The sequence below is a fragment of the Bufo bufo genome, chromosome 1 (assembly GCF_905171765.1).
Source record: "Bufo bufo chromosome 1, aBufBuf1.1, whole genome shotgun sequence".
Taxonomy (NCBI): Eukaryota; Metazoa; Chordata; class Amphibia; order Anura; family Bufonidae; genus Bufo; species Bufo bufo.
In genome coordinates this window covers 621,316,753-621,336,653 of record NC_053389.1, presented here as the reverse complement: position 1 = coordinate 621,336,653, position 19,901 = coordinate 621,316,753, and the positions used below count along the sequence as shown (strand labels likewise).

Here is a 19,901-nt window from a genome sequence, read left to right as displayed (position 1 = left end):
GCCCCTGTAAGGCTTCATTCAGACGTCCGGATGCGTTTTGCGGATCCGATCCATCTATCAGTGCATCCGTAAAAATCATGCGGACGTCTGAATGGAGCTTTACAGGGGGGTAATCAATGACAGGGGGGTGATCAGGGAGTCTATATGGGGTGATCACCACAGTCATTGATCACGCCCCTGTAAGGCTTCATTCAGACGTCCGGATGCGTTTTGCGGATCCGATCCATCTATCAGTGCATCCGTAAAAATCATGCGGACGTCTGAATGGAGCTTTACAGGGGGGTAATCAATGACAGGGGGGTAATCAATGACAGGGGGGTGATCAGGGAGTCTATATGGGGTGATCACCACAGTCATTGATCATGCCCCTGTAAGGCTTCATTCAGACGTCCGGATGCGTTTTGCGGATCCGATCCATCTATCAGTGCATCCGTAAAAATCATGCGGACATCTGAATGGAGCTTTACAGGGGGGTAATCAATGACAGGGGGGTGATCACCACAGTCATTGATCATGCCCCTGTAAGGCTTCATTCAGACGACCGGATGCGTTTTGCGGATCCGATCCATGTATCAGTGGATCCGTAAAAATCATGCGGACATCTGAATGGAGCTTTACAGGGGGGTGATCAGGGAGTCTATATGGGGTGATCACCACAGTCATTGATCATGCCCCTGTAAGGCTTCATTCAGACGTCCGGATGCGTTTTGCGGATCCGATCCATCTATCAGTGGATCCGTAAAAATCATGCGGACGTCTGAATGGAGCTTTACAGGGGGGTAATCAATGACAGGGGGGTAATCAATGACAGGGGGGTGATCAGGGAGTCTATATGGGGTGATCACCACAGTCATTGATCACGCCCCTGTAAGGCTTCATTCAGACGTCCGGATGCGTTTTGCGGATCCGATCCATCTATCAGTGGATCCGTAAAAATCATGCGGACGTCTGAATGGAGCTTTACAGGGGGTTGATCAATGACAGGGGGGTAATCAATGACAGGGGGGTGATCAGGGAGTCTATATGGGGTGATCAGGGGTGATTAGGGGTGATCAGGGGCTAATAAGGGGTTAATAAGTGACGGGGGGGGGGGTGTAGTGTAGTGTAGTGGTGCTTGGTGCTACTTTACTGAGCTACCTGTGTCCTCTGGTGGTCGATCCAAACAAAGGGGACCACCAGAGGACCAGGTAGCAGGTATATTAGACGCTGTTATAAAAACAGCGTCTAATATACCTGTTAGGGGTTAAAAAAAACACATCTCCAGCCTGCCAGCGAACGATCGCCGCTGGCAGGCTGGAGATCAACTCTCTTACCTTCCGTTCCTGTGAGCGCGCGCGCCTGTGTGCGCGCGTTCACAGGAAATCTCGCGTCTCGCGAGATGACGCGTATATGCGTGACTGTGCGCAGGGCTGCCACCTCCGGAACGCGATCCTGCGTTAGGCGGTCCGGAGGTGGTTAAACACCCTGAAAGACCAGGCCACTTTTTACACTTCTGACCTACACTACTTTCACCGTTTATTGCTCGGTCATGCAACTTACCACCCAAATGAATTTTACCTCCTTTTCTTCTCACTAATAGAGCTTTCATTTGGTGGTATTTCATTGCTGCTGACATTTTTACTTTTTTTGTTATTAATCGAAATTTAACGATTTTTTTGCCAAAAAATGACATTTTTCACTTTCAGTTGTAAAATTTTGCAAAAAAAACGAGATCCATATAGAAATTTTGCTCTAAATTTATTGTTCTACATGTCTTTGATAAAAAAAAAATGTTTGGGTAAAAAAAAAAATGGTTTGGGTAAAAGTTATAGCGTTTACAAACTATGGTACAAAAATGTGAATTTCCGCTTTTTGAAGCAGCTCTGACTTTCTGAGCACCTGTCATGTTTCCTGAGGTTCTACAATGCCCAGACAGTACAAACACCCCACAAATGACCCCATTTCTGAAAGTACACACCCTAAGGTATTCGCTGATGGGCATAGTGAGTTCATAGAACTTTTTATTTTTTGTCACAAGTTAGCGGAAAATTATGATTTATTTATTTTATTTTTTTTTTCTTACAAAGTCTCATATTCCACTAACTTGTGACAAAAAATAAAAAGTTCTATGAACTCACTATGCCCATCAGCGAATACCTTGGGGTCTCTTCTTTCCAAAATGGGGTCACTTGTGGGGTAGTTATACTGCCCTGGCATTCTAGGGGCCCAAATGTGTGGTAAGGAGTTTGAAATCAAATTCTGTAAAAAATTACCTGTGAAATCCGAAAGGTGCTCTTTGGAATATGGGCCCCTTTGCCCACCTAGGCTGCAAAAAAGTGTCACACATCTGGTATCTCCGTACTCAGGAGAAGGTGGGGAATGTGTTTTGGGGTGTCATTTTATATATACCCATGCTGGGTGAGAGAAATATCTTGGCAAAAGACAACTTTTCCCATTTTTTTATACAAAGTTGTCATTTGACCAAGATATTTATCTCACCCAGCATGGGTATATGTAAAAAGACACCCCAAAACACATTCCTCAACTTCTCCTGAGTACGGGGATACCAGATGTGTGACACTTTTTTGCAGCCTAGGTGGGCAAAGGGGCCCATATTCCAAAGAGCACCTTTCGGATTTCACTCCTCATTTTTTCCTGAATTTGATTTCAAACTCCTTACCACACATTAGGGCCCCTAGAATACCAGGGCAGTATAACTACCCCACAAGTGACCCCATTTTGGAAAGAAGACACCCCAAGGTATTCCGTGAGGGGCATGGCGAGTTCCTAGAATTTTTTATTTTTTGTCACAAGTTAGTGGAAAATGATGATTTTTTTTTTTTTTTTTTTTTTTCATACAAAGTCTCATATTGCACAAACTTGTGACAAAAAATAAAAACTTCCATGAACTCACTATGCCCATCAGCGAATACCTTGGGGTCTCTTCTTTCCAAAATGGGGTCACTTGTGGGGTAGTTATACTGCCCTGGCATTCTAGGGGCCCAAATGTGTGGTAAGTAGGTAAATGACCTGTGAAATCCTAAAGGTGCTCTTTGGAATATGGGCCCCTTTGCCCACCTAGGCTGCAAAAAAGTGTCACACATGTGGTATCGCCGTATTCAGGAGAAGTTGGGGAATGTGTTTTGGGGTGTCATTTTACATATACCCATGCTGGGTGAGAGAAATATCTTGGCAAAAGACAACTTTTCCCATTTTTTTATACAAAGTTGGCATTTGACCAAGATATTTCTCTCACCCAGCATGGGTATATGTAAAATGACACCCCAAAACACATTCCCCAATTTCTCCTGAGTACGGCGATACCAGATGTGTGACACTTTTTTGCAGCCTAGATGCGCAAAGGTGCCCAAATTCCTTTTAGGAGGGCATTTTTAGACATTTGGATACCAGACTTCTTCTCACGCTTTGGGGCCCCTAGAATGCCAGGGCAGTATAAATACCCCACATGTGACCCCATTTTGGAAAGAAGACACCCCAAGGTATTCAATGAGGGGCATGGCGAGTTCATAGAAATTTTTTTTTTTTGGCACAAGTTAGCGGAAATTGATATTTTTAATTTTTTTTCTCACAAAGTCTCCCGTTCCGCTAACTTGGGACAAAAATTTCAATCTTTCATGGACTCAATATGCCCCTCACGGAATACCTGGGGGTGTCTTCTTTCCGAAATGGGGTCACATGTGGGGTATTTATACTGCCCTGGCATTCTAGGGGCCCTAAAGCGTGAGAAGAAGTCTGGAATAGAAATGTCTAAAGAATTTTACGCATTTGGATTCCGTGAGGGGTATGGTGAGTTCATGTGAGATTTTATTTTTTGACACAAGTTAGTGGAATATGAGACTTTGTAAGAAAAAAAAAAAAAAATTCTGCTAACTTGGGCCAAAAAAATATCTGAATGGAGCCTTACAGAGGGGTGATCAATGACAGGGGGGTGATCAATGACAGGGGGGTGATCAATGACAGGGGGGTGATCAATGACAGGGGGGTGATCAATGACAGGGGGGTTGATCAATGACAGGGGGGTTGATCAATGACAGGGGGGTTGATCAATGACAGGGGGGTGATCAGGGAGTCTATATGGGGTGATAACCACAGTCATTGATCACGCCCGTGTAAGGCTTCATTCAGACGTCCGGATGCGTTTTGCGGATCCGATCCATCTATCAGTGCATCCGTAAAAATCATGCGGACATCTGAATGGAGCTTTACAGGGGGGTAATCAATGACAGGGGGGTGATCAGGGAGTCTATATGGGGTGATCACCACAGTCATTGATCATGCCCCTGTAAGGCTTCATTCAGACGTCCGGATGCGTTTTGCGGATCGGATCCATCTATCAGTGCATCCGTAAAAATCATGCGGACATCTGAATGGAGCTTTACAGGGGGGTGATCAGGGAGTCTATATGGGGTGATCACCACAGTCATTGATCACGCCCCTGTAAGGCTTCATTCAGACGTCCGGATGCGTTTTGCGGATCGGATCCATCTATCAGTGCATCCGTAAAAATCATGCGGACATCTGAATGGAGCTTTACAGGGGGGTGATCAGGGAGTCTATATGGGGTGATCACCACAGTCATTGATCATGCCCCTGTAAGGCTTCATTCAGACGTCCGGATGCGTTTTGCGGATCGGATCCATCTATCAGTGCATCCGTAAAAATCATGCGGACATCTGAATGGAGCTTTACAGGGGGGTGATCAGGGAGTCTATATGGGGTGATCACCACAGTCATTGATCACGCCCCTGTAAGGCTTCATTCAGACGTCCGGATGCGTTTTGCGGATCCGATCCATCTATCAGTGGATCCGTAAAAATCATGCGGACGTCTGAATGGAGCTTTACAGGGGGTTGATCAATGACAGGGGTGTAATCAATGACAGGGGGGGTGATCAGGGAGTCTATATGGGGTGATAACCACAGTCATTGATCATGCCCCTGTAAGGCTTCATTCAGACGTCCGGATGCGTTTTGCGGATCCGATCCATCTATCAGTGGATCCGTAAAAATCATGCGGACATCTGAATGGAGCTTTACAGGGGGGTAATCAATGACAGGGGGGTGATCAATGACAGGGGGGTGATCAGGGAGTCTATATGGGGTGATCAGGGGCTAATAAGGGGTTAATAAGTGACGGGGGGGGGGGGTGTAGTGTAGTGTAGTGGTGCTTGGTGGGACTTTACTGAGCTACCTGTGTCCTCTGGTGGTCGATCCAAACAAATGGGACCACCAGAGGACCAGGTAGCAGGTATATTAGACGCTGTTATCAAAACAGCGTCTAATATACCTGTTAGGGGTTAAAAAAAACACATCTCCAGCCTGCCAGCGAACGATCGCCGCTGGCAGGCTGGAGATCAACTCTCTTACCTTCCGTTCCTGTGAGCGCGCGCGCCTGTGTGCGCGCGTTCACAGGAAATCTCGGCCATCGCGAGATGACGCATATATGCGTGACTCTGCGCAGGGCTGCCACCTCCGGAACGCGATCCTGCGTTAGGCGGTCCGGAGGTGGTTAAAAGGTATCAACTACTGAGACTACTGGCTAATACAGTACAAAGATACATCAGTATAAATACATTAAGGATATATGTTGCACCTACTCCAGGAATCTGTAGAAGTGCAGACACTAGAAGAGGCAGCTTCAAAGCTGCCACACTGCCGGTGACACCGACGAGCACATGGATGGCACAGGGAGAAGAGGTCACTTTGTCAGGAGATTCTGCACCAGAACTGTCCATGGCTTACAACCTGCACAAAACACAATAGGCAAAGTAATATGTCTCCATGTCCCATGAACAATTTATTTATAATGACATTCCTAATGTTATAAAATAAGGTACAGTAACACAGTCATTATTCGGAGAGAATCCACCTGACGTACAAAGATCACTTGCAAATAGAAGTTCTCTAGAGCAATGCGGGTTACCAGTATATTGTCTGTCATCAGGCTTTCCTGGAAACGGATATCACCAGTGTATGTAATAACCAAAGCTCTTTATTATAAGGAGAACGACTACCGGAAAATGAAAAAAGAACATCTGGAAAACTTAGAGGACCTCTCATGTTTCTTTACTAATTGAGATAAATACCTTTACTTGCTGATGCTGCCACCCTGCCTGTTTTTTTTTTTTTAAATATCGCTCCTGTGCACGCCGTGTACCCCCCGCAGTAATACTGAGCATCAGTACAGGGAGGAGGAGACACCAGGGTATCTCAATGGGCATCTCCGTCTCCCTGGCTGTGCCGCGATCCAATCACATCAGAAAGCGTCACAGCCAGGGAGAAAAGGAGTTTTTTCTCCCTGGCTGTAACGCTCTCCGCTGTGACTGGATCGTGGCACAGCCAGGAACAAGGAGACGCCAATTGAGAAACCCTGGCGTCTCCTCCTCCCTGTACCGATGCTCTGTATTAACATACTGAGTAGGAAAAATACAGGGGGGGGCACAGCGGGGCGCAGGAGCAATATTTTGAAAAATCAGGCAGGGTGGCACCATCAGCGGGGAGTACCCCGCAAGTAAAAAGGTATTTATCTGAGTTAATGAAAAACCATGAAAGGTACGCTTTAATGCGATTGAGCTCAGATAGACAAAGTATAAACCGCTAGTGGTGCTTGGTCAATGATCACATAACCAAGGTGGTGCACCCTTTTATTTTGGGTTCTGTGGCGGGGTATACAGTATATTGACACAGGGTCACATTAATACTGGGTGGCATCTCCCCTTGCTGTGATACAGGCTGCCACACTGGCATAGTACCATACAGATGCTGCATATCCTCCTGTGGTATATCATTCCAAACTCTTACAACTTGGACCAGTAATTCAGCCAAGGTGGTTGTTGGCTGCTGTGCATGGGAGGTCCGTCGCCCCACCCAGTCCTACACACTCTCAATGGAGGAGAGATTAGGCAATTGAACTGGCCAGGAGAGCTGATGAGGATGCTTTGTAGCACAGGCAGTGTGTGGGCCAGTCAAAAAACACAGCAGGACTGGTTCCACAATGTCCTGGACATACCGAAGGCTGGTCAATATTCCCTTCACAAATACCAGATGGGAACGGCCATAGTAGCTAATGGTTCCCCACACCATGACACCTGGTGTTGGTCCTGTGTGTCTCCACACTATGTATGATGGCAGTAGGCCCTCTTTAGCCTTCCTGCAAACTCTGATTCGGCCATCAAAGATAGAAAATAGTGGTCAGTGATGAATGCAGGTTCTGTCTCTGTACTAATGGTGGGCAGCATCTCCCATGCAAATAAGCCAACAACCATGGCTGAACTCCAGATTCAAGTTGTAAGAGTTTGGAATGGCATACCACAGGAGGATATCCAGCATCTGTATGTCTATTACTATGCCAGAGTGGCAGCCTGTATCACAGCAAGGAGGGATGGCACCCAGTATTAATGTGACCCTGCCTCAACACATACCCTGCAGCAGAACCCAAATTAAAGGGATGCACCACCTTATACTTTGTCAATCTTAGCTCAATGGCATCAAGTTTTCCAAGTTTTTTTTCCCCCTTCTTCTGCATTTAGTCATATCCACAGGCTGTTTCCTAAATGCCTGATTGGCCGTCGTCAGCTGACTTGATTGCCGCAATAGGGGAGGGTCACAGTCCTCCCAATAAATGGAACTTCCGCCAATTAGACATTTAAAGGGTTTGTGCAGTGGTGCAATATTGATGACCTATCCTCGGGGTCCACCTCCTAGCACTGCTTCCTCTTCAAAGTTTACCTATGTGCGTCTCCTTTGTAGTGGTGCAGTGTAATTACAACTGCTCATCCCATTCACTGGAATAGTAGAGTAAGCTGTAATTACACTGCGCTGCGTCAACAAGGAAGACAGTGGGCAGGAAAACTTTGAAGATGACGCAGCGCTCGCACCCGTGAAATGCGCACTTTGAACAGCTGATCAGTGGGGGTGCCAGGAGTTGGACTCCCACTACCCTGATACCGATGACCTATCCTATATACATATTCCAGGGCTGCTGAGCGGCTATGTAAGAAATCCCATTCTAAGGATCACTTCACCACATACAAGCAATACTCCTCATCTTCAAATCCTCACTTGCTAATGCAAAACAGGCCTACTTCTCATCTCTCATATCTTCCCTGTCCCACAGCCCTAAACAACTTTTTAACATTTCACTCCCTTCTCCGTCCCCCAGCGCCCCCACCCTCTCATCTCAGCTGTGGACTTTGCCACATACTTCAAACAAAAGATAGTCAACATCAGAGAAAGCTTCAGTACACATTCCCCACGGACCCTCTACACAACTGCTCGGTCCTCTTCTCCCAAAACCAGCTTCTCCATTACAGAAAAAAAGCTCTCCACTCTAATCTCCAGATCACATCTCCCCACCTGTGCACTTGACCCAATCTCATACCACCTCATCCCTAACCTCAGCACAGTGTTTATCCCAGCCCTAATTTCTTTAACCTATCAAAAGCCTTCACTTGATCCATCTTCTATGTCCAGTTACTGCCCCTTATCACTTCTTCCATATGCCTCAAAGCTACTTGAACAACATGTCCATTCGGAACTGTCCTCTCACCTCTCCTCCTGCTCCCTCTTTGACCAGCTACAATTTGGCTTCCGACCCCACCACTCAACTGAGACTGCCCTTACCAAAGTCTACTAATGACCTACTAACAGCCGTAACCAAAAAACATTACTCTGTCCTCCTTCTCCTTGACCGGTCCTCTGCCTTTGACACTGTGGACCACTCCCTTCTGTTACAAACTCTCATCTCTTGGCATCACTGACCTGGCCCTCTCCTGGATCACATCATACCTCACAGACCGGACATTTAGCGTCTCCCACTCTCACACCACCTCCTCATCTCATTCCCTCTCTGTTGGTCTCCCCCAAGGCCCTGTCCTAGGACCCCTGCTCTTCTCTATCTACACTTTCGGCCTGGGACAGCTCAGAGTCCCATAGCTTTCAGTATCACTTTTATGCTGACGACACGCAAATCTACCTCTCTGGTCCAGACATCACCACCTTACTATCCAGAATCCCACAATGTCTATCTTCCATATCCTCCTTCTCCTCTCGCTTTCTAAAACTTAACATGGATAAAACAGAATTCATCATCTTTCCCCCATCTTGCTCAACCCCCCCAACAGACCTATCTATCACGATCAATGGCTGCACACTCTCCCCGGTCAACCAAGTCCGCTGCCTTAGAGTGACCTTGGATTCTGCCCTCTCCTTCAGACCACACATCCAAGCACTTTCCACCACCTGCCGCCTCCAACTCAAAAACATCTACCGCATCCGTGCTTTCCTCAACTTTGAGTCTGCGAAGATGCTTGTACATGCCCTCATCTCCCGCCTGGACTACTGCAACATTCTCCTCTGTGGCCTTCAATCTAGCACTCTTGCACCCCTCCAATCTATTCTCAACTCTGCTGCCCGACTAATCCACCTCTCACCCTATTACTCATCTGCCAATCCCTTCACTGGCTCCCCATTGCCCAGCGAATTCACTTCAAAGTACTAACAAATACATACAAGGCCGTCCATAACCTGTCCCCTCCCTACATCTCTGAGCTACTTTCCCGATACACCCCCACACGCACTCTCCGATCCTCACAAGACCTCCTTCTCTCCTCTCCTCTTATCGCCTCTTCCCACAATCGACTCCAAGATTTCTCCCGCGCATCCCCCATACTCTGGAACTCGCTACCCCAACATATCAGACTCTCACCTACAGTGGAATCCTTCAAAAGAAACCTGAAAACCCACCTCTTCAGACAAGCCTACAACCAGTGACTCTGCTGCCTCTATACCGCCATGACCAGCTTCACCCGCACCTACTGTGTCCTTCTCCCATACCATGTAGATTGTAAGCCCTCACAGGCAGGGCCCTCTCTCCTTCTGTAACTCGTCTTGTTTATTATTAGTGCAATTGTCTGTATTATGTATGTATACCTCTTCTCATATGTACAGCACTATGGAATGAATGGCGCTTTAATAATAATAAAAGATAGGACTGTTCTATTAGGAGCCAGCTGTTCCGTTCCACAAAATAGGGAATGCACACGGACGTCATCCGTTTTTTTTTTTTTTGTTTTTTTTTAAGCAGATTCGTTTTTTTGCGGACCGCAAATATATACGGTTGTGTGCATGAGCTCTAAGACTCATTGTGCTGATGAAGGTCTTATGACCGAAATGTCCAACTGTAATGAGTATTTCGGGCAATGACGCATCTACTTTCGTCTGGACTTTTTGTGATTACATGCACCAATAAAAGCTCTTTACCAATATAAACTTTCAAGTGCTGTGGTACTATCTATACGATGGAGACAACGGAGGCAGCATGGAGGACCATGGCGGCGAGGGGCATGTAAGAATAAATCTTCTGTTTGAGGATAAGCTGTGGGCAGTTGCTTAAAAATCATTATAACTGGAAAACCCCTTTAACTGACATATCTACAGAGCCAAGATCCATGCTACCAGAAAAGAGAGAGGGGAAAAAATAAAAATAAAAAATAAAACACGTCATAAATGTATAGCAAACGTATACGGAGTTCCACCTTAGCCTGAAATAAAACGGGATGGTATAAAAAGCAAGTCCCATAATTCCTTCTTCTGTAGCTGTGATTTCCCTTATTTTAGCACGTCGCGGTACGGCATACACAGTATATAATCTATACCAGCACTCTGCAACCTCTGGCACTTCAACTGTTGTGAAACTACAACTCCTAGCATGCACTGCTCCTCCACTGTTCTCTGAACCCCAGAAGTGAATTGAGCCTGCCTGGAGTAGTAGTTTCACCACAGCTGGAGTGCCCTGATTTATGCCAGACAGCTGGACCAATGCACACAGCAACCAATCAGGTCTCAGCTTTCAATGTGTAAAATGAAAGCTGAATTCTGATTGGTTGCCATTGGCAACTTGGTCACGTTTCCTCACAGCTAGTTACTTCGTAACTACACATAAAGTCGGACTAGGAAGAGGAACACCGCAGGGATGACTTTATAATACAAGCCATACAGTATGAAATGCCATTACCATGTGTCACCGTGCAGCCTCACATGACAACGAAGCCAGTATATGCAATGCGGCTATCCAATATTATACCCGGTAAGGACCTGCTGACATCACAAGATCAGGTGGCATTCCCACAGTGCTGTGCGCCGCAACCATGTGACCTGGCAGTGCCACGTGACTTTATGTCCCTGTGACGCCACAAGGTCCTTGCGGCGCATGGGATTACTACCGATAAGCGTCTTACCCTGGATTTACCCTGTTAGTAACTTGTGACAGCAGTTTGAGGGAGTCGTCTTTGCTGAGCACGTATTGGTAACCATGCAGCATGGAAACAGATCGCAGCAGTGGCCTGGGACATGCCTCCCAAGTGTCCCTCTTTGATCCTTAAATGTCCCTCCTTGTGGCCTGGGAAATGAATGCATGAATGTGCATTAATACATTTACGAAATTGCTCCGTACTAAAGTGTCTGTGTGGTTTCTACCTGTATATTAGACCGTAACTTCATTATTTGGTGCTATTTGGGCCTTATCTATTATCTGATGATTTATGTGCTAATATTTAAATGGTTATTAACCCTTTGGATACCGGATTTTTTTTTTTTTTTCGTTTTTATTTTTCTTCCCTCTTTTCCGTGAGCCATAACTTTTTTTTTTTTTTTTCCAGTCAAATAGCTGTGTGCGGGCTTATTTTTGCGGGACAAGTTGTACTTTCTAATGCCACCATTAATTATGGCATAAAATGTTGTGGGAAGCAGTAAAAAAAATTCCAAATGGGGTGGAATTGTGGAAAAAAACGCAATCTCTCCAACGTCTTACGGGTTTTGTTCCCACAGCGTTTTGTTTATAGCAAAACTGACCCATGCCCTTCATTCTCTGGGTCAGTACGATTACAACGATACCCCATATGTATAGTTTCTTTATGTCTAAATAGTGTAAAAATAATTTTAAACTTTGAGGAAATTATTTTTTTTATATCACCATATTCTGACCCCCATAACTTTTTTTATACTTATGTCTACTGAGCTGTTTAGGGGCTCAATTTTTTGCGGAACAATCTGTACTTTAATTGATACCATTTTGGAGTATGCATTACTTTTTCATCACATTTTGGCCTTATGCACAGGACCGTGCCGTTTTTTGCGGTCCGCAAACCACGGATCCGCAAAAAATGGAAGCCGCCCGTGTGCCTTCCGCAATTTACGGAACGGGCGGCCCATTGTAGAAATGCCTATACTTGTCCGCAAAACGGACAAGAATAGGACAAGTTATATTTCCTTTGCGGACCACGGAACGGAGCAACGGATGCGGACAGGACACGGAGTGCTGTCCGCATCCTTTGTGGCCCCATTGAATTGAATGGGTCTGCATCCGAGCCGCAAAAACGGAGGTTTTAAAGTTAAAAAATCTATGGCAAAAGTTATTCACCGAAGTCTTGCGAGTCCTCGCCGGAGCCCATACATTTTAATGCTGTATGGAGACCCATCTCTGTACAGCATTAAAACAAAGTCTGGAGCGAATTGACTTCAGATCTAGGATCCGAAACTTGATTCGCTCAACACAAATTTTTATCATAGGGCTGGCAAAACACGGGTACCGGCCATGCGGAACACATACGGTCAGTACCCGGTCGTGTGAATGGACCCTTAGTCATACAGAAATCCTTGACAACGGACTAAGGGGTTATTGTTAGTTCATTGCTGATGACAACCTGCTTGGAAGTGATGTTAAAGGGATTGTCTCCCTTCAGCAAGTGTCATTTATCATGTAGAGAAAGTTACTACAAGCCACTTACTAATGTATTGTGATTGTCCATATTGTCTCCTTTGCTGGCTGGATTCATTTTTCCATCACATTATACACTGCTCGTTTCCATAGTTACAACCACCCTGCAATCCAACAGTGGTGGCCGTGCTTGTACACTATAGGAAAAAGTGCTGGACTATGCGCACTCCCACAGTTCCAGCCACCAGAAAGGCCTGTGCATTTTCCTATAGTGTGCAAACACGGCGGGGTGGTTGTAACCATGGAAACGAGCATTGTATAGTGTCATGGAAAAATGAATCCAGCGAGTAAAGGAACCAATATGGACCATGACAATACATTAGTAAGTGCCTTGTATTAACTTTCTCTACAGTATAAATGCCATTTGCTTAAGGGCTCATGCACACGACCGTATAGCTTTTTCAGTGTTTTGCGGTCCATTTTTTACTGATCCGTTGTTCCGTTTTTGTTTCCGTTGTGTTTCCTTTCTGTTTTTCCGTATGCCATGTACAGTATACAGTAATTACATAGAAAAAATTGGGCTGAGCATAACATTTTCAATAGATGGTTCAGCATAAACGGAACGTATACGGAAGACATACAGATGCATTTCCGTATGTGTTCCATTTTTCTTTGCGGACCAATTGACTTGAATGGAGCCAAGCACCGTGATTTGCGGACAAGAATAGGACATGTTCTATCTTTTCACAGTACGGAAATACTGAAACGGAATGCACACGGAGACACTTCAGTTTTTTTTTGCTGAACCATTGAAATGAATGGTTCAGTATATGTACCGTATACTGAACTAAAAAAACGCCCAGTATACTGAACGCAAAATACTGTCGTGTGCATAAGCCCTAAGTGAGACAACCCTTTTAAAGGGGTTCAGTGGTGATGACATGCATGCGTGACTTCAGACCACCGGATTGCGGAGGGCAGGGGGGATTTAAAAGCGTTAGTTATGGTCATTTCTCGGACACCCCTTTATGATTAACGAGTAGCCTAAAGTAAGCACCTAAAGAGATTCTGTACCTTGTTATTACTGATGATCTATTCTTTACTGGTGATCTTTGGAAAGCTCATCAGTAATAAAAAGGTACAGAATCCCTTTAAATGTTGTATATTTTCTACAATGTCTAATAGGTTTATACTAGAGTTGAGCGAACGTGCCTTTTGGCAGGTTCGAGTTCTGGGTTTAGGTGAATTATGTAATGGATTCCATTCTCTGTAGGCAGTATGGGCATGCTGGAAGTTGTAGTTTTGCAAAAGCTGGAGAGCCTTAGGTTGGCCATCCCTTTAGAAGCATTCCGTTTTGCATGCCGTCATAATACCAGTGTATGGCCTGCAGAACAGAACCCTCAGAGCTGGCCATACACTTGTATTATGCGGCATGCCAGCACTGAATTACGTGATTGATTCCGTGAGAACAGAATCCATCACATAATTCACTTAAAGAGGACCTTTCACCAGAATAAAACCTCTAAACTGACTATACAGACGTGTAAAGCGGCGCCCAGGAATCCCCCTGCACTTACTGTTATCCCCGGGCGCCGCTCCGTTCGCCCGGTATAGCCTCCGGTATCTTCATAGTTAGGCTCCACCCAGGGGAACCTGACAGCGTCTCTTTCTCCTATGCTGTAGCGCTGGCCAATCACAGCGCTCAGCTCATAGCCCGGCTATGACGTGAGCCTAACTATGAAGATACCGGAGGCTATACCGGGCGAACGGAGCAGCGCCCAGGGATAACAGTAAGTGCAGGGGGATCCCTGGGCACGCGCTCTACACGTCTGTATAGTCAGTTTAGAGGTTTTATTCTGGTGAAAGGTCCTCTTTAAAGGGTTTCTGTCACCCCACAAAACTCATTTTTTTTTTTTTGGATAGTTAGATTCCTCATAGTGCGATATAGGAGAATATAATAGTCTTACTTACTTTCATGCGGCCGATTCTTTATAAAACGAAGTTTTATAATATGTAAATGAGGGCTCTACCAGCAAGTAGGGCGTCTACTTGCTGGTAGCCGCAGCAGCAATCCGCCCCCTCGCCGTGTTGATTGACAGGGCCAGCCGTGATCTCCTCCTCCGGCCGGCCCTGTCAGTAATTCAAAAATCGCGCGCCTCTGGTCATTCGGCGCAGGCGCTCTGAGATGAGGAGGCTCGTCTCCTCAGCACTCCCTCAGTGCGCCTGCGCCGATGACGTCTTCTCTTTCGGTGATGTCATCGGCGCAGGCGCACTGAGGGAGTTCTGAGGAGACGAGCCTCCTCATCTCAGAGCGCCTGCGCCGAATGACCAGAGGCGCGCGATTTTTGAATTACTGACAGGGCCGGCCGGAGGAGGAGATCACGGCTGGCCCTGTCAATCAACACAGCGAGGGGGCGGATTGCTGCTGCGGCTACCAGCAAGTAGACGCCCTACTTGCTGGTAGAGCCCTCATTTACATATTATAAAACTCCGTTTTCTAAAGAATCGGCCGCATGAAAGTAAGTAAGACTATTATATTCTCCTATATCGCCCTATAAGGAATCTAACTATCCAAAAAAAAAAAAAAGAGTTTTGTGGGGTGACAGAAACCCTTTAAACCCCGGACTCAAACCTGCCAAAAGGCAGCTTCGCTCAGCTCTAGTTTATACCTATGATACTGTAGGTCGGCATAGTCCAGTTATCAGTGAACTAACCAGAGGATATAATAAATCAACAGTAGGAAGTAATGCTGCAGGAGCTGTTTGAGAAGGCACCAGCGCTCCTGAGAGCGCCACTGCCTTCTCACCAAGCACAGCGCCGTATAGTGGCTGGTATCCTGCTCAGTCCCATTAATTTATATGGGGCTGAACCGCGCCTAGGCCATGTGATCGATGGACGTGTCGTCACTAGCAGAGTGAAAGCTGGAGAAGGCCAGCGCTAGTGCCTTCTCAAACAGCTGATCGGCGAGGGTCTCTGGTGTCACACCCCTACTGATCAGATGCTGACAACTTATGCCTCATTCACACGTCAGTGGTTTTCATCAGTGATTTTGAGCCAAAACCAGGTGCAGATCTTTCCCTTATATCTTATCTCTGTGGAGGCTCCAATCCTGGTTTTGGCTCACAATCACTGATGGAAATCACTGACCAGAACACTGACGTGTGAATGAGGCTTTAGTGTTTTGGTCAGTGATTTCCATCAGTGAGAAAGAAGAAAACCTGATGGGCTGGGTTCACACGAGCGTGTCCGGATTAGGTCCGGATGCGTCCCGGTGTGTTGCGGCAAACCCGCGCGAGTAGGAATGCAATTGCAGTCAGTTTTGACTGCAATTGCGTTCCGATGTTCGGTTTTTATCGCGCGGGTGCAATGTGTTCTGCACGCGCGTGATAAAAAGCAGACTGTGGTACCCAGACCCGAACTTCTTCACAGAAGTTCAGGTTTGGGTTAGTTGTAGTGTAGATTGTATTTGTTATAAGGGAAAATAATAGCATTCTCAATACAGAATGCTTAGTAAAATAGCGCTGGAGGGGTTAAAAAAAATAAAAAAATTAACTCACCTTCTCCTCTTGTTCGCGAAGTTCCCGGTATGATGAGTTGTGGGCTAAAGGACCTTTGGTGACGTCAGATCACATGCTCCAATCACATGGTACATCACCACGGTGATGTACCATGTGATTGGAGCATGTGACCTGACGTCACCAAAGGTCCTTTAGCCCACAGCTCATCATTAACCCCTTAGTGACCACCCATACGTGTTTTTACTGACGTAAACAAAGGGGGTTTTAGCTAAACAGCTGGCTTTAATCAATCATTACATGTACTTAAAATGGTGTATTAAAAACTATAACTTGTCCTGCAAAAAATAAGACCTCCTACAAGTACATTTATAAAAACAAAAAAGTTCTAGCTCTTGGAATGCAATTTTTTAAAAATGTGCTTGGTCACTAAGGGGTTAAGTAAAGAAGAGACCGGGAACTTCGAGATCAAGAGGAGAAGGTGAGTTAATTCGTTTATTTTTTTAACCCCTCCAGCGCTATTGTACTATGCATTCTGTATTCAGAATGCTATTATTTTCCCTTATAACCATGTTATAAGGGAAAATAATACAGTGAATAGACTGTCACCTAGCAACCATGCGTGAAAATCGCACCGCATCCGCACTTGCTTGCGGATGCTTGCGATTTTCACGCAACCCCATTCACTTCTATGGGGCCTGCGTTGCGTGAAAAACGCAGAATATAGAGCATGCTGCGATTTTCACGCAACGCACAAGTGATGCGTGAAAATCATCGCTCATCTGAACAGCCCCATAGAAATGAATGGGTCAGGATTCAGTGCGGGTGCAATGCGTTCACCTACCGCATTGCACCCGCGCGGAAATCTCGCCCGTGTGAACGCAGCCTTAGACATTTCCTTGCCCATAACGTGGTCTTGAATTTGTATTAATAAACTTAAATTTATAACTATTCAGTGGAACATATTGGGGGTACTGATGTAAGGCCCCTTTTACACAAGCGAGTTTTCTGCGCAGGTGCGATGCGTGACGTGAACGCACAGCACCCACACTGAATCCTGACCCGTTTATTTCAAGGTGTCTGTACATCAGTTCTGCGTTGCGTGAAAAACGCAGCATGTTCTATATTCTGCGTTTTTCACGCAGCCCTGGCCCAATAAAAATGAATGGGGCTTCAGTGAAAAACGCATCGCATCCGGAAGCAAGTTCGGATACAATGCGTTTTTCACTGATAGTTGCTAAGAGATGTTGTTTGTAATCATTCCGTTTTTTATCACGAGCGTGAATAACGCATCAAAACGCATTGCAGCCGCGCGGAAAAAACTGAATGCAATCGCAGACAAAAACTGACTGAACTTGTTTGCAAAATGGTGCGAGTTTTACTGAACACATCCGGACCGAATCGGTCACACTTGTGTGAAAGGGGCCTTAGTACCGTTTGCTATTTGACAGGTTCCCTATTTTTCTTGTTTGGAGATGCTGTTTTTTTTTTGTACATTTAGAGGAGTGGCAGCATCCATTTGGGCCGTACACATGGCTGTGGATCCTGTAAACGTAGGCCAAGGAATGGCAAGTGAGAGTCTAGGTTCCCATCTCTCGTTGGTAGAGGTGCCCACACAATTTTGATAAAAAATGTGTGCAAAAACTTAGTTATGCACAGTTTCAATGTTCGTATATGTCTTTGGGCAAGGAGCAGTGTGCTGTTACATTTAGTGATTAGTTCCATCTTTTTCTTGTTTGGAGGTTTTGGTTTAGGTTTTTATTTTAATTGTACATTTCAGAGGAGGGGCTGCTTCCATTTTGGCCATGTATCCTATGTACCCTGAGTTCATTTTGTAAGCCTAGGCGCAGGAAAGGCAAGTCTGAAAGGGTAGGTTCCCATCTGAAGAGGTGATCTTGTCGTTGGTAGATGTGCCCATACAGTTTTGATTAAAAAGGTGTCCAAATAACCTTAAATTTGTATGTACAACATGTTTTCAATGTTTGCATGTCTCTTTGGGAAGTGTGCTGATACATATAGAGCGGGTTTGCCATTTGATTGGTTCCATCTTTTTCTTCCTTAGCATTTTGGCACTCCTGGGTATGAATATTGGGGGTCATTTATTATCCAGAAACATGCCTATAGTTGGTGTATTTCTGGCACAGATTTGCAGAATCTATGACTTTTCCCCGCTCACGCCAGGTCTTAAAAAGTGGGCGTGATGGGAAAGGGGACGGGTCTGTTTTAGGTCTAAATGTAAGACAGCAAGAAAGCTGGCTTATTTTTAGAAAGGCACAGGATATGCTGAAGTTACGGCCAGCGCCTCATCTTAACTTCGGCGGATCCACCACTAGATATAGGGGTCATTGAGAACGTTGGTTTTAATAAATGACCCCCATTGTTTCTGGTTGAAGCTAGTATTTCTGTTTTGCCTTCCTCAGTCTAGTCTCTCGTTGGCCTCAGGCTTGAACTGTAGCAAGATCTTTTCCTTCTTACTATTTGGGTTATGCTTCCATTGGACTAGGCTGGCGCAAAGCAAATGTGGTGCCAATATAAAAAAAAAAGTGAGCCATGAAATGATACCTCTTAGTAAGTTTCTTGCACTTTACTCCAGAACACTTTGGACTAAGGCCTCTTTCCCACGGGTGTCGCGTGTGAGGGCCGGATAGGATGCGGGTACGTAGCAGGAAAATGTGCGATTTTTCAGTGCGAGTGCAAAGCGTTTTAATGCGTTTTGCACGCGCGTGAGAAAAATCGGCATGTTTGGTACCCAGACCCGAACCTCTTCACAGAAGTTGTGTAGATTTTATTATTTTCCCTTATAACATGGTTATAAGGCAAAATAATAGCATTCTGAATACAGAATGCAAAGTAAATTAGGGATGGAGGGGTTAAAAAATAAAAAAGCCTTATCCACTTGTTCGCGCTGCCCGGCTTCTCTTCTTCCGTGACCTGGCAGGAAAAGAACCTTTGGCGATGTCACTGCGCTCATCACATGATCTATCACCATGGTGATAGCCCATGTGATGAGCGCACTGGCGTCACCAAAGTTCCTTTTCCTCCCAGGTCATCAAAGAAAAAAGAAGCCGGGCAGCGCGAACAAGTGGATAAGGCTTTTTTATTTTTTAACCCCTCCATCCCTAATTTACTTAGCATTCTATATTAAGAATGCTATTATTTTCCCTTATTACCATGTTATAAGGGAAAATAATAATGATCGGGTCCCCATCCTGATCATCTAGCAACCATGCGTGAAAAATCGCACCGCATCCGCACTTGCTTGCGATTTTCACGCAGCCCCATTCACTTCTATGGGGCCTGCGTTGCGTGAAAAACGCACAATATAGAGCATGCTGCGATTTTCACGCAACACACAAGTGATGCGTGAAAATCACCGCACAGCCCCATAGAAATGAATGGGTCCGTATTCAGTGCGGGTGCAATGCGTTCACCTCACGCATTGCACCCGCGCGGAAAACTCGCCCATGTGAAAGAGGCCTAAGACTTGCATTTTGAAAAGCTGGTCTTAGTATGTTCTCTCCGAAATCTCAGTAAGAAAGCTTCAAAGATGATCGGCTAGCTCCCCTTTTTTAGTTTTTACAGCACCATCATATCGCTATACAAAATGGTAAGAGATTATTTTCCCCCCAACATCCCACATTATCTGAACCCATGAGAAGAGGAGGGAAAAGA

The 19,901-nt window shown here is 45.5% G+C and overlaps 1 protein-coding gene across 7 annotated transcripts in view; it reads right to left on the bottom strand.

Annotated features, from left to right (window-relative positions):
* PPCDC (phosphopantothenoylcysteine decarboxylase) overlaps positions 1 to 11,179 on the bottom strand; it is a 145,132-nt gene extending 133,953 nt beyond the window's left edge. For 2 of the 7 annotated variants that reach the window (XM_040413787.1, XM_040413793.1), the window contains exons 1-2: positions 10,932 to 11,085; positions 5,597 to 5,744 (exon numbers count right to left, since the gene is read on the bottom strand). In XM_040413787.1, the coding sequence (XP_040269721.1) occupies positions 5,597 to 5,734 (138 nt within the window). In that variant the 5' untranslated portion in view covers positions 5,735 to 5,744; positions 10,932 to 11,085. Of the gene's footprint in view, positions 1 to 5,596; positions 5,745 to 10,931 lie in introns of all 7 variants that reach the window. The other 5 variants (XM_040413788.1, XM_040413792.1, XM_040413790.1 and 2 more) reach the window with 5 other exon arrangements.
* Positions 11,180 to 19,901: the final 8,722 nt, after the last annotated feature.